Raw genomic sequence first — 13389 nt, forward strand, 5'->3', positions numbered from 1 at the left:
AGGGTTCGTTTAAACGAAAAAGTCATAAAAGCGGAAAGTGACGTCCCTGATTAGCCTGTGCGGACTGCACAGGCTAATCTGGTACGACACTTTACGCACATGCATTATGCCCAGTTTTCTCAGAACGGGACTCATTTATATGTTATTATTTGTGTTTATAAAAATCATGCGTTAGATACAAAATGAAATTTTTCCTTGTCCAGACTTGTGTTTGTGTCTCTGAAACGTAGAGTATGAAATTATGAATGTAACTCGAGCTCTACTAATTGCAAATTTATAAACATTCATTATGGTGAATACAAACACAAGCTTTGTCAATGTCTTTAAAACTTAAACAAACATTAAGCCCTGGTGTGTATTATACATATGACTATTTCTAGCGTTAGTCGTGTTTTAGTAGAATAAGACGTTTTTTAGATTCGTGCTCTGTAGAAAAATTGTTTTTGGCTTCAGTCTACATTAAGTTATGAGTGGTTGTTATAGCTACAGTCGTCGTCACTCTGGAACCGCAGACGATTTATTCCATATATTTGCGGAGGAGACCGGAGATAGCCGATGCATCACGATTGCAGTCGTCGTTTGTAGGATTAGACCATGTCAAGCTTAAGTCGTTTTTTGTACGACATTTAGGTAGTGTGCGCTACGCTCATGTTTCAACGCCACTTATAGGCACTCCATATCTAAAGGTTCACTTCATACATCGATGTATATTGACCGCCTTTGGTCACGTCGTTTGTGTATTAAAAGCAAAAAGCAGCAAAACGCATCAGTGGGGAATTCTTGACAAATGATTCTCAGTCCTACGAAAAATATATGAACAAAGAAATTAAATCCGCGCAGCGATTGTGTGGAATTAACAAAATATCGTCTACTCAACTAAAACATCGCAGAAATGGAATCGGGCACGAAAATGATCGCGTTTGTGACAAAAGCTTTTCAGGAGAGAGCATTCAGAAAAAAGATTGTGTACACTGTCTGGATATGTTCGTCATTTGTCATGCTGGTAAGGCAAATTAAATTTCGAATTGCAAGTGTTGCCTTGATTTCTGGTTTCGGTCCTCACACATGAAGCTTTCAGTACCTCAAAATATGCACTCAGGGGACAACTGATTTGGACTGATAAAATAAGCATTTTTGTCTTCGATAATGGTATTGTCAATTATTTGATACTGAATTTAAAAATAATTGTTTTAAACATAGCAATTATCCTCGTGTATATGCATACACCCATGAAGTATCATTTTTAAATATTGTATAGTATCTGAGATATAGCCCTGAAAAGAAACATAGTACACAAACAACAAATGGCAATAACTATTGCTCGATTGGTCGCTGTAGGCTTGGGTACTACTTACATGTACCCCGTGGACACTTAAGTATACTTACATGTACCCCGGGTACGGTAAATCCGTTGTCGTAAAACGCGCTACCGATTATCTTAACCAAACTTCTCTTTCAAAAAAAATGCATCAACATGCTTTTTGAGTATGAGGTTCGATAATATAGAGGCCATTTTACAGAACATTGACATAAATTTGAATATTATTAATTTCAAAAAAGTAGCCTACAACGACCGATTTAGCATTAATTTTTCCGGGTACGTTTTAGTATATTTACCGTACCAAGGAAGTGTAAGGCATAAAGAGCATGGTTCTTGTGCAAGGATCTTCTCCTCATTTATATATTTAAACCTATGCAGTTTCATGTTGAAATCTTACATATTTCCTGAGATATAGCCCTAAACAGTTTGGGACAGACGTACTAACGGACGGACAACGCCAAAACTATATCCCTTCTCTCTTGGCGGGTGATAATAAACATGAAAATGCTCCATTGTCATATACTAATCCCCACAGTGAAAACCTTTGAACAGTTTGCACGATTCTTTCAGGGTTGGGTTGAAGCCCTATTCGGCCCCACATTTTCGGACCTGCGGTTGATCGTCGGCAAGAATCTAGAGACGGCTTCGTGGCTGTTTACGGCGACATCGTCGGGCTTTTTCGTCGGCTCCATTCTTACCGGGATGCTGTTCGACACGTACAACCGGGTGGTAATTATGATTTTGTAAGTGAAGACAGAATAGATCTGATGTTTGAAGTACAGTCGGGTGATCATTATGATTGTGTAAGTACAAACGGGTGGTAATTATGATGTTGTAAGTACAAATGGGTGGTAATTATGATGTTTTAAGTACAAACGGGTGGTAATTATGATGTTGTAAGTACAAACGGGTGGTAATTATGATGCTGTAAGTACAACCGGGTGGTAATTATGATTGTGTAAGTACAACCGGGTGGTAATTATGATTTTGTTAGTAAAGACAGAATATATTGTATGTTTGAAGTACAGTCGGGTGATCGTTATGATAAAGTAAGTACAACCGGGTGGTGAAAATGATTGTGTAGTACAACCGGGTCGTAATTATGAGTGTGTAAGTACAACCGGATCGTAATTATCATGTTGTAAGTACAGACGTGCGGTAAATATGATTGTGTATGTACAACCGGATGGTAATAATGATTGTGTAAGTATAACCGGGTGGTAATTATGATTTTGTAAGTGTAACCGGGTCGTAATTATGATTGTGTAAGTACAACCGGGTGGTAATATGATTGTGTAAGTACAACCGGGTGTTAATTATGATTGTGTAAGTACAACCGGGTGGTAATTATGATTGTGTAAGTAAAACCGGATGGTAATTATGATTTTGTAAGTATAACCGGGTCGTAATTATGATTGTGTAAGTACAACCGGATGGTAATATGATTGTGTAAGTACAACCGGTTGGTAATTATGATTGTGTAATTACAACCGAGTGGTAATTATGATTGTGTAAGTAAAACCGGATGGTAATTATGATTTTGTAAGTACAACCGAGTGGTAATTATGATTTTCCTAGTTCAACCGGGCGGTAATTATGATTTTGTAAGGACAACGGGTGGTAATTAATTTTTTTTAAGTACAACGGGTGGTAATTATAATTGTGAAAGTACATCTGGATGGTAATTATGCTTGTGTAAGTACAACCAGGTGGTAATTTTGATTGTGTACGTACAACCGGGTCGTAATTATGATTGTGTAAGTACACACGGGTGGTAATTATAATTGTGTACTTGGAGACATGTGAAAAGACGCTTATTTATATATGTGCTTGAGTTAGTTTCAAAATAATGTATTTAAGCTCGAAGGAATCGAAAGCCGACGGCTTAATAAAACGCTGTCGATACGGTTGAAGGTACTTCCAGTACTCGAACCAGCACTTTGTGCATTTGGGCGAGATCTACAAAAACGCTCTAACATATGGAATCGAACTAGTGACCTCCTGGTTGCTTGGCGGAAACTAAATCCACTACGCCATGTGCTTGAGTTGTAATAGATGCATATCTATTCGGGTTCATCTTATTTCTTTCGTTTCATTTAAAACCTTGTTTATTAAAGTTTGATACTGCAACCAGTCTAATTCTTACCGAGACACATATCAATCAATTGTCTGATATGTGTGTGAGTGTGTGTGTGCGCGTGTGCGTGTGAAGTTCATTTTATAGAGTGCGCCGGGAATCTCCATATGCATGGCGACCCCCAGAAAGCTTAGTAGTTGGGTAACGCGGTATAGTACGAAATACATGTGACGCCATTGAGTCTTTGAGGGACCGGGGTGAAGCACAGACAGAGGAGTTAAAAGACTGGGGTTGAGAGAGGGGAAGGGGGGAAACCTGGACCTATGAGTTTTAATGCTGGTATGTTACCACTATAGTGATCGCATTAGTAATAATGCCATCTCAGTCAGTTATATTCTTTTATACAAAAAGTCTTATAATGCTATGATTGTGTACCTGAAAGGAAAAGTTCTGTGAGGCGTAGTAGATATGGTGTCCCCTTAGCGACCGAGAGGTCATGGGTTTGATCCCCATTGTAAGTGCGTTCTGTAGATCTTCCCCAAAGACACCAAGTACTAGTTCTACCCAGGAAACAGAATCCTTGTAAAGTCTCAGTAGGTCGATGCTCCAGAGGAGCCGATGCATTTAAAGGGATGAAAAAGATAGCAATGCAACGGTTGATTCCATTGCCTTCTTTTAAGGGCAATTGTCGGTACAGCTATAACGCAGCTGGCTAATCCGTGGTGCTCGATGTTTCCCTTAATGATTACTACAAAGTTCCTCTCCGGTGTTATGTGTGCAGTTTTGGATGCAGGTACGTGAACTTTCGTTCCTTTTCATTAGGTCCTTTCGGTTTGATTCCGTCTCGCGCTTATACGTGTTCATTCGCGAGTTATATGCATATATTGGTGTTATTCATTAATCATAAACAATATCCCGTCATAAGACGCAGATAGAACACAGACACAAAGATAACGGGGGAAAATGTTTCGTCGTCAAATTCAAATACTTATTTCTTTTTCCAGGTATTCACATACTCGATTAATTTTCTTGTGTACAAGACTTCCATGCAAACACCGACTAAAAATGTCTCACATGTATATTTGTTTAGTTATTTCACCTGCATAGCCTATTGGCTAGTGGTTTCGGGACAGAAAGTCTGAACCACAAAGGATCGAGTCGCCCATCCAGCAGCAAGTGAAATCGATTGAAAACTATTACCTCCCTCCAAAGAGCCCGACACAATATTTATAGGATATATATCGGGGGTTATTTATAAAAAAAGGTATCTCAGTAGTTACACATTGGCTAGCACTTGAATGGGAGGATTAAATGTACGGTATTCAGACATTGGTTCCTATGCTTATTTTGACACAGGCTATCATTTCTTTCTACGTGTTTTAGACAAACAGGTCATTCTTTCCTACGTTTTTTTTTACCAAACAAACTACGCGTATACAATAGTATTAAGCAAACGTTTTGTTTTTCTTTCAGGTGGAAACGCTGAGGTTATCGGCACGTGGGGCTCGGAGTCCGGTCCGTGCATGCAGGCGCTCCACTTTTGCTTCAGCGTTGGTGGAATTATTGCCCCTTTCGTGGCCATGCCTTTTCTAGCGGAAACGATAACCAGTCCAACGCCATATCTCGCAGAAACCGTGAATAGTTCAGCTCCATTTGTCGTAAAAACGGTAACCGATCCTGCTACGTTTCTCATTGAAAAAGTTACCGATTCAAGGCCATACTTCGCGGTAAGTGCAACCATTCAAGCGCCGTTCCTTGACGCTGTAAACTCGTCAATAAATAATGCATGGTATATGTCAATGTCAAATGAGCACAATGCAACAGAGCCAACGTGGTCAGCTTACAACAGGACGATCCAGGATATGTCCGTCGACAACAGTACCAATACATCCGATTCTCTGTATGGCGAATCGCGAATATTTATAACCTACGCCATTACCGCGGGAATCATATTTTTTACTGCCGTACCTTTTGTAACGTTGATTTGTATTAATGGCACCAACAGAACAAAGGAAGTACATGGTCAAAACGAAGCCGACGAGCCCACTAATTTTCATTCGCTATCGACTGCAAAGAAGTTGCTCCTCTTGCTGTTGCTGTCTCTACTCATGTTCGTATATGTCGGTATGGAAGACACATTCGCTGGGTATCTGATGACCTTTCTGTTGGAGCAACTGAAATGGAGTAAACCGAAAGGAGCTCTAGCCACTTCCGTTTTCTGGATGGCGTTCGGAATCAGCCGTATGGCAGGAATCCCTTTGGTGCGGGCATTTCGACTACGAACAATGATGTTGATATTTTCTACACTGACGATCGTTGCTTTTATTGGTCTTCTTTTCGCAACAGTTTACGACATATATAATTTAGTCTGGTTATTTATAGTGGGAGTCGGAATGTCAACTTCAATTATATTCGCCGCCATTTTTTCTTGGACTAATGAGCACGTGGTTTGTGTCTCGGGTAAAATTTCTGGAATGTTTTTGACTTCCGCTTCCGCTGGTATAATGGTCTTTCCGTTGATATTTGGATACACGATGGAGCACATTTCGCCAATGTGGTTCGTCTACATTCTAATTGGTCAAAGCATCACGTGGGTGTGTCTATTTTTAGTAACAATTTCGGTAACGAATTCCTTTACTAACTTTACTTCCAAATAGTACGCCAATTGAAACTCACATTGCAAATAGAAGTGAAACAACGAGATTTTTAACATACGTATTGAGCGAACAATAAATTAAATGAATCTTTTTAACGTTTTCTTTTCAAAGTACAAACAAAATACTTGAGAGTACATGATATTCAATATAAACATGTACATGTAGTGTACACGTTTTGGAGAGAACTGTTCTTTCCATACCTATCGTAAACATACAATAATTATGAATGTCATAACTACGATATTTTTACGACACTTGTACATGTGTTGTACTGTGAAACCATTATTATTCGTCCGACATTAATTTTCGCCTTTTTCGTCCTTCGACCGATGGACGAATTCAAGATCCTAACGAACAATCATGTCCCATATTAGAAACAAATAAGACTGAATTACCGTAGGCATGAGGCATTTAAATCCAGCGTAATCCACGCATATACACAGGGCTCGAAATTAACACTCGCACACTCGTAAAATGCGAGAAAAAAAGATTGCAAGGTAAGTTATAAGCCACTAGTCTTTTTTGCAAGTAAAGAAATAGTGAAAAAAAAACGAGTTATATTGCTTAATGCGTTCGACGGCGTGAACGCTAAACCGTAGGTCAATTTTTTGAACGTCCGAATACCCATATGCGGAAGCGCGCACCTTGTTTGTTGACTGGTATACTTATAATACAGATACACAGATGGTATTGATACAAAGAACATGAAACAGTCGACTATTCACACTCAAGTTAAATCCGGTTTTGACACAAAGGGGTGTTCATTATACAGTGTACTGACAACTGACAGTTCCTGTAAAACGCTAATGCAATAAGGCTGTATCGAATGCGTCGACTTCGTTTAGGTATAATAGTGTTGATTAGCGCTAATTGTTAACAACGTTATTACCCATTGTGTGTATTGCGTTTTTCAGGGGTGTTGCAGATTATACAGTCTACACGCGGCGAATCCGGATTAAAGACAATACTATTAAACGCAATTAAAATATGACGATGTGTGATCAACACCTGACTGAAATATATTCTGTTACAAATTAATAAAGAACATTTTGATCTTTCCCCAGCACGATTTTTTCGCAACCGCGTATTACATGTATTACAAACAAATCGGACGTTGTTTTTTTTCAAAACCAGAAATGGACGAATTTAAGAGCGGACGAAATAGTCATTTTTATGAAAAGGGCGAAATGTTGTGCCGACGAAAATAAATGGTTTCACAGTATGTGTGTCTTCTGGCGTCGGTCTTTATTTGGCGTAATATCGTGATCGGGAAAAATGCAAAAGTTTAACAGCCGCAAAATAACATTATTTCACAGTACTGTGTGCTTGAGGTTGCAACTCATTTAAATCTAGCTTTAAGTTTAAGAATCTCGTTTTTCTTACAATTCAATCACGAAAACGAAAAGGTTTGATATTATTATTGTTTTGAAAATGTAAAAATGGATCAGAACATTTGATTGTACTCAAACTATACCGGCAATGACTGACTGCGCCGTTTTGTGCACAGGAATTCGCCAGCAAAAATTAAACAAGAGATGTGTTTGTCAGAACACAATGTCCCCTATTGCGCCGCTTTGAAGCCATCAATTTGACCTTTGACCTTGAAGGATGACCTTGACTTTTTACCACTAAAAAATGTGCAGCTCCATGAGATACACATGCATGCCAAATATGAAGTTGCTATCTTCAATATTCAAAAAGTTATGACCAAACTTTAACGAAGGTTAAAGTTTTATGAAAGAAAAATACAATGATATTTGACCATTGACCTTGAAGGATGACCTTGACCTTGACTTTTTACCACTCAAAATGTGAGGCTCCGTGAGATACACATGCATGCCAAATATGAAGTTGCTATCTTCAATATTGCAAAAGTTATCAAACTTTAACGAAGGTTAAAGTTTTGGGACACACACACATGAATGAATAAATGACAGACAGACAGGCCAAAAACAATATACCCGCGATCTTTCGATCCGGGGGCATAATAAAAACACAAGCTGATTAAAAAAACGTTTTATTAAATAACCCTTCTGAAACGAACCGCCCATCATGTAATGTGGATCGTGCTATTTCCTTAAAGGATAACACATACTGTGACACGTATTTCGCCTGAATAGAAAAACAAAACGCGAAAGTTTAAATGGAAGGATGAGGACAACTTTAATCAACACTATGTTGGGTGTTGGATGTAAGAAGTCTTCAGCATCGTCGTGGACGTTTCTTACTTCCATTTCTTTAAATGTACATTTCCACATTATTTCGTAGTTTCGTTTTTTTTTGTAAAAAAAGACATTAATTTAATATACTTACAAGATAGGATTTTTTTTATTATTATCTTTATCAAAGACCTTTTCAGAAACGATCAGTCAAAATGTCGATGTCATTTTAAACGCTATGTCGGTAGTACAACTATTTCGTAAATGGTGAAAACAGAGACGTAGATAACAGAGATAGGAAGCTCGCCAAATATCGGCAAACTCTCGCACATCGCGGGTTTCGGCGAGATAAGCGCGTGACTGTTTGTCGGTTGCCACGGTAGTTAACACGCTTATCAACAATCCTGAAACGCGCTTTTGCGTTCAAGTTTTTTACTTGTGATTTGAACAAATATTACTTAAATTAGAATGTACGTGGTATTATCACACAACTTTAATGTGTCAATTAAAATAATTCACACGCCAAATTGGTTTATTTAGCAATTATATTCGGTTCCTAACACAGGTGGTTAGCGTGTGGCTATGATATTAATTAGTGAAAACATAATTTTGAATGATAAATAATCATATTATAAAGAAAAATCAACTTTTCTATAAAAAAAATTCACTATCAAATATATAATTATATAACAAGGTATTCAACTCGGAATCACCCGCAAACAGGGTGCATCGCTTTGAATAGCCATTACTTCATCAATTTTGCAGCGATTTTCACGATCTAGGTCTTATTCAACGCATGAATGAATTTTCTTTCCGGAAATGTACATATCTTGCAATATTTTTACAAATACTGGGTCAACTTTTAAGAAATAACACGATACACAACTCGCGTAACCCACTTGACAGGAGCAATCGGAATCTTACGACAAACAACTAATAATAGAATTGTTTTAATTAGATGTTTGTTTTTCATTTTAATTGCAGTGTTTTAATTGTGTTAATCCGAATGCCATTTACATGTAGTATAATTTGAATAAAGCTCTGGACAAATTTTTCTTCTTATGGAGAGCATCTATTCTTGGTCTGCTGTAATCGAATGGGTGTGTTCTTTGTTCTCTTTAATTACCGCTAAATTCAATGCACGATTTTCCAATTATAACATTACCACCTAGAGTATATGTATATAAATCTTCAGACCCGTATACTGTGCCATTCTCCGATTTAGAATATCGATCCAGTTATTTAGTCACTTTTCTGTGTCTCTTCACCATGTCTTACACGGATTTTGTGTCATGTGATGACGAGGATTTAAATCTTAAATTTACTTCTAGGTATACCGATTATGATGAACATTGTGACAGTGAATTTGATCAGGACATTACTCAGTCAGTTGTGTATGAGTGCCCAGAATGCAAAAAGTAAATGAAAAGAACATATGGATTCCATATGTTGTAAACAAGAATATCAGTGAAACTGATGGGTGCTCCCAGATGACGCGCTTTGTCAATCTATGTGTCCTTGACTCCAGTGACCTCAAACCTCATCAAAAGGTAGAGGTCCATGCAAGGTATGAACATGCCAAATATGAGAGAGATCAATGAAGTATTGAAGGTGGTACGAGAAACTGTAACAAAAGTGTGACGGAAAATCTATTATTAGCATCGGTGACCTTGACCTTGACCCCAGTGACCTCAAACCTCATCAAAAGGTAGAGGTCCATGCAAGGTACTTACATGCCAAATATGAAAGAGATCGGTAAAGTATTGAAGGTGGTATGAGAAACTGTAACAAAAGTGTGACAGAAACATCTATTATTAGCCTTGGTGACCTTGAGCCCAGCGACCTCAAACCTTATCAAAAGGTAGAGGTCCAGGCAAGGTACCTACATGCCAAATATGAAAGAGATCGGTAAAGCATTGAAGGTGCTATGAGAAACTGTAAGAAAAGTGTGACAGAAAAATATATTATTAACCTCGTTGACCTTGACCCCAGTGACCTCAAACCTCATCAAAAGGTAGAGGTCCATGCAAGGTACCTACATGCCAAATATAACAGAGATCGGTAAAGCATTGAAGCTGCTATGAGAAACTGTAACAAAAGTGTTACGGAAACATCTATTATTAGCCTTGGTGACCTTGAGCCCAGTGACCTCAAACCTCATCAAAAGGTAGAGGCCCATTCAAGGTACCTACATGCCAAATATGAAAGAGATTGGTAAAGCATTGAAGGTGCAATAAGAAACTGTAACAAAAGTGTGACAGAAAAATATATTATTAACCTCGTTGACCTTGACCCCAGTGACTGTCAAAAAAGTGTGACGGAAGGAACTACAAATTGGCAACTATATGCTCCACTGAAAATATTTCAGGGAGCATAAAAAGCATAATCTGAACTTGAAAAGTATGTCCTCTTATGTACATAATAATAAACTAAATCACATGTGTCCCAGCTTCTACAGAGGAGCATATGCAACCATTTATGTGATACAGTCTCTTAATATTAATAAACCTCTGTAGTAACAATTTTAGTCTGTGCAATAAAAGAATGCAAGAACATAGTTCTTACAGTTTAATGATATTTCATCAAAGCTTCATAATTCATGAACAAATATCAATACACCTGGCATAACAAAAATTACGCAATTTATCAATCATTACACATATTAAGCAAGTTGTTGATATTATAAATAACATATTGGAAGAAAACAGCTAATATTCTGCAGTTATGCAGGCAACAAACATGTAGGCATAAGAGCCATTATCGTATGAAGCAGGGTATTAATATTGCTGAAGAAAAATCATAATCACATAATAATTTTTTATCATTGAGATTAAACTATAAATGTGACTAAGATAGTTAACATGTTTTTACCATAGCCATATAAGGGAAATTGCCCCGCCCCCTGGTGGCCATGTTTTTAAACCAACCCAAACAATTTACAAACTTGTCCGAGACACATTGTTTACCAAATTTCATGAAGACCAGACAATAAATGTGGCCTCCAGAGTTTTAAAAAGGTTTTTCTGTAGCCATATTTAGACATATAACGAAAAATGTCACGCCCATGGTGCCCATGGTTTTGAAACAACCAGAACCATTTTTGAACTTGCCCAAGATATCATTGGGACAAATCTTCTGACCAAGTTTCATGATGACCGACAATAAACCGGAACCATTTTTTTACTTGTCCAAGATATCATTGTTATCTACGTTTCTGGTGAAAAGCATTACAAACGAAATATATTTTTCCGATTTCAAAGGAAGGGAAATGTTATTTTGCTTATTTAAAGATTTTTCTTTAGAATATTTTGCAAAACGGTGAACAAGTCCATTTAATTTTGAAATTTCTATGACAAAATGGGCAGCAGTCTCTCACAAACTTCAGAAGATGCAAAGCATGGCTAAGCAATTATAACAGGCCGTACATGAATGAAATAACGCACATGTTGTTGACATACACATCAACACATACAAAACAGTAAGACAGTGAAATATCATGAGTTTCATTCTTTCACAAACAATTTTTTAATTAAATAGCGTAGCTTTTCAAAATATGCAGATAAGAAATAACTATTGAAAGGTATTCAAAAATTATATATATATATATATATATATATATATATATATATATATATATATATATATATATATATATATATTATGCACACCTGTGTCAACAGCACAATATTATTGAAATAAACTGTACGTACACTGTACATACACGAAATGGCTGTCCTTGCTTGATTGGCTTATTCATACAAGGGACCACAGAACTAGCTGTAGTTCAACAAGAAAATCTGTAATAATTGTTCAATACCAAACTGTTGTTCACAAATCATGCAACAGTACATTTAAACAAATGTGCATGCGGTCATAACACAAGAGTAATGCATTAAAACCTGTGAACAGTGACATGTTTGTCAAACTCATCAAGTGATAAACACAATGTAAGGGCAGCAGAAATGGGCCCGAAAATGCAGAGGCATTCGGTCCAATAAAACGCGTGTTAAATATGGTAATGAACCTATGTACATTGTGCGTTCATCGGTCCTCGTGCAACTTGGGGTCTGTTTTGACTTCCGCAGCTTTGTATTTTTTTATTAAACTGTCCAGGTTTCCTAGAACAAGATTGACATAATAAAACGAGGCATACAGTAAAATATAAACATAACACAAATGATGAACATGTATTTTTGTGTATATCATATAAATGTAACAAGAGCACCGCATAACGGGAGCCACGCTCGGCTATGGGTGCAGTTTTGAATAAATGACAGATTGTCAGAATTTTTATATTTTTTAGAGGTCACAGTGACCTTGACCTAGTGACCCCAAAATGGGTGTGGTTTGTAGAACTCATCAAAGTGCATCTACATATGAAGTTTCAAAGTTGTAGGTGGAAGCACTTTGATTTTAGAGACAGTATTAAGGTTTTAGCAGACGGCGGACGACAAGCTGGCTATGACAATACCTCAGGTTTTCTCCAAAAACGCCGAGCTAAAAATCAGATAAGAGCAATTATGCATTTTATAAATAAATGATGGACTAAATGTGTTTTTATTCATTCCTTAAATTAAGGAGTACCAATATTGTTCTCAACGTTAAGCAATTAAAACATACATTTTTATTTCCTTTCTTCATTTAAATGAGGAATCATTCAAACAAACTGTAAAAACATTTTGAAGCTTTATTAGGTATCGTATTCGAGTGATGCCTAACCGTAGAACACAATATTTTTTAACTACATAACTCACAAGCTATAAGGGGAAGAAAACATTGACACATCCCAAAATGCAATGGACAGTCTCAAATATATTCTTATTTTTAGTTTAAACCCTTTTTATTTGAGCTTGATTACATCGAAAGCTTTAGGCTTTTTAAAACGCTCTCAATTCCGTTTCCTGGGACTTAGAACCAGTACTTGGTGTCTTTGAGGGAGATTGAAACATAGCTCCCACAGTGGGGATCGAACCTGTGACCTCCTGGTCGCTAGGCAGACACCATATCCAATACGCCACGGCAACCTTAATTAATCTTATTTTCTAAAAGGAAAGCATGAATCATGTTTAAACAAGCGAAATGACACATGCAAAATCAGTTTTTCCTCCATAATTTGGAAAATACGTGAAGTACTAATGTAGTGTTTTTCATTCGCAAGATTTTCAAGCCAGCAAA

The 13389-nt window shown here is 37.2% G+C and overlaps 3 protein-coding genes across 5 annotated transcripts in view; 2 read left to right on the forward strand and 1 right to left on the reverse strand.

Annotated features, from left to right (window-relative positions):
• LOC127856501 (uncharacterized) overlaps positions 1–13389 on the forward strand; it is a 405251-nt gene that overhangs the window by 371847 nt on the left and 20015 nt on the right. The gene's annotated exons all lie outside the window — the stretch shown is intronic.
• Positions 1–13389, reverse strand: part of LOC127856496 (uncharacterized) — a 365893-nt gene that overhangs the window by 293051 nt on the left and 59453 nt on the right. The window lies entirely within an intron of this gene.
• LOC127856504 (sodium-dependent glucose transporter 1C-like) lies at positions 4085–6105 on the forward strand. Its single transcript, XM_052392774.1, has 2 exons — positions 4085–4191; positions 4872–6105. The coding sequence occupies exons 1-2, from the start codon at positions 4128–4130 to the stop codon at positions 6053–6055; spliced, it is 1248 nt and encodes a 415-aa protein (XP_052248734.1). The 5' UTR covers positions 4085–4127; the 3' UTR covers positions 6056–6105.

This window comes from Dreissena polymorpha, chromosome 13 (genome assembly GCF_020536995.1).
Source record: "Dreissena polymorpha isolate Duluth1 chromosome 13, UMN_Dpol_1.0, whole genome shotgun sequence".
NCBI lineage: Eukaryota > Metazoa > Mollusca > Bivalvia > Myida > Dreissenidae > Dreissena > Dreissena polymorpha.

Coding starts and splice junctions, on each gene's coding strand:
- LOC127856504 (XM_052392774.1), top strand. CDS start 4,128: ATGTTTCCCTTAATGATTACTACAAAGTTCCTCTCCGGTGTTATGTGT. Junction 4,192..4,871: donor GTGTGCAGTTTTGGATGCAG/GTACGTGAACTT, acceptor TTTTTCTTTCAG/GTGGAAACGCTGAGGTTATC.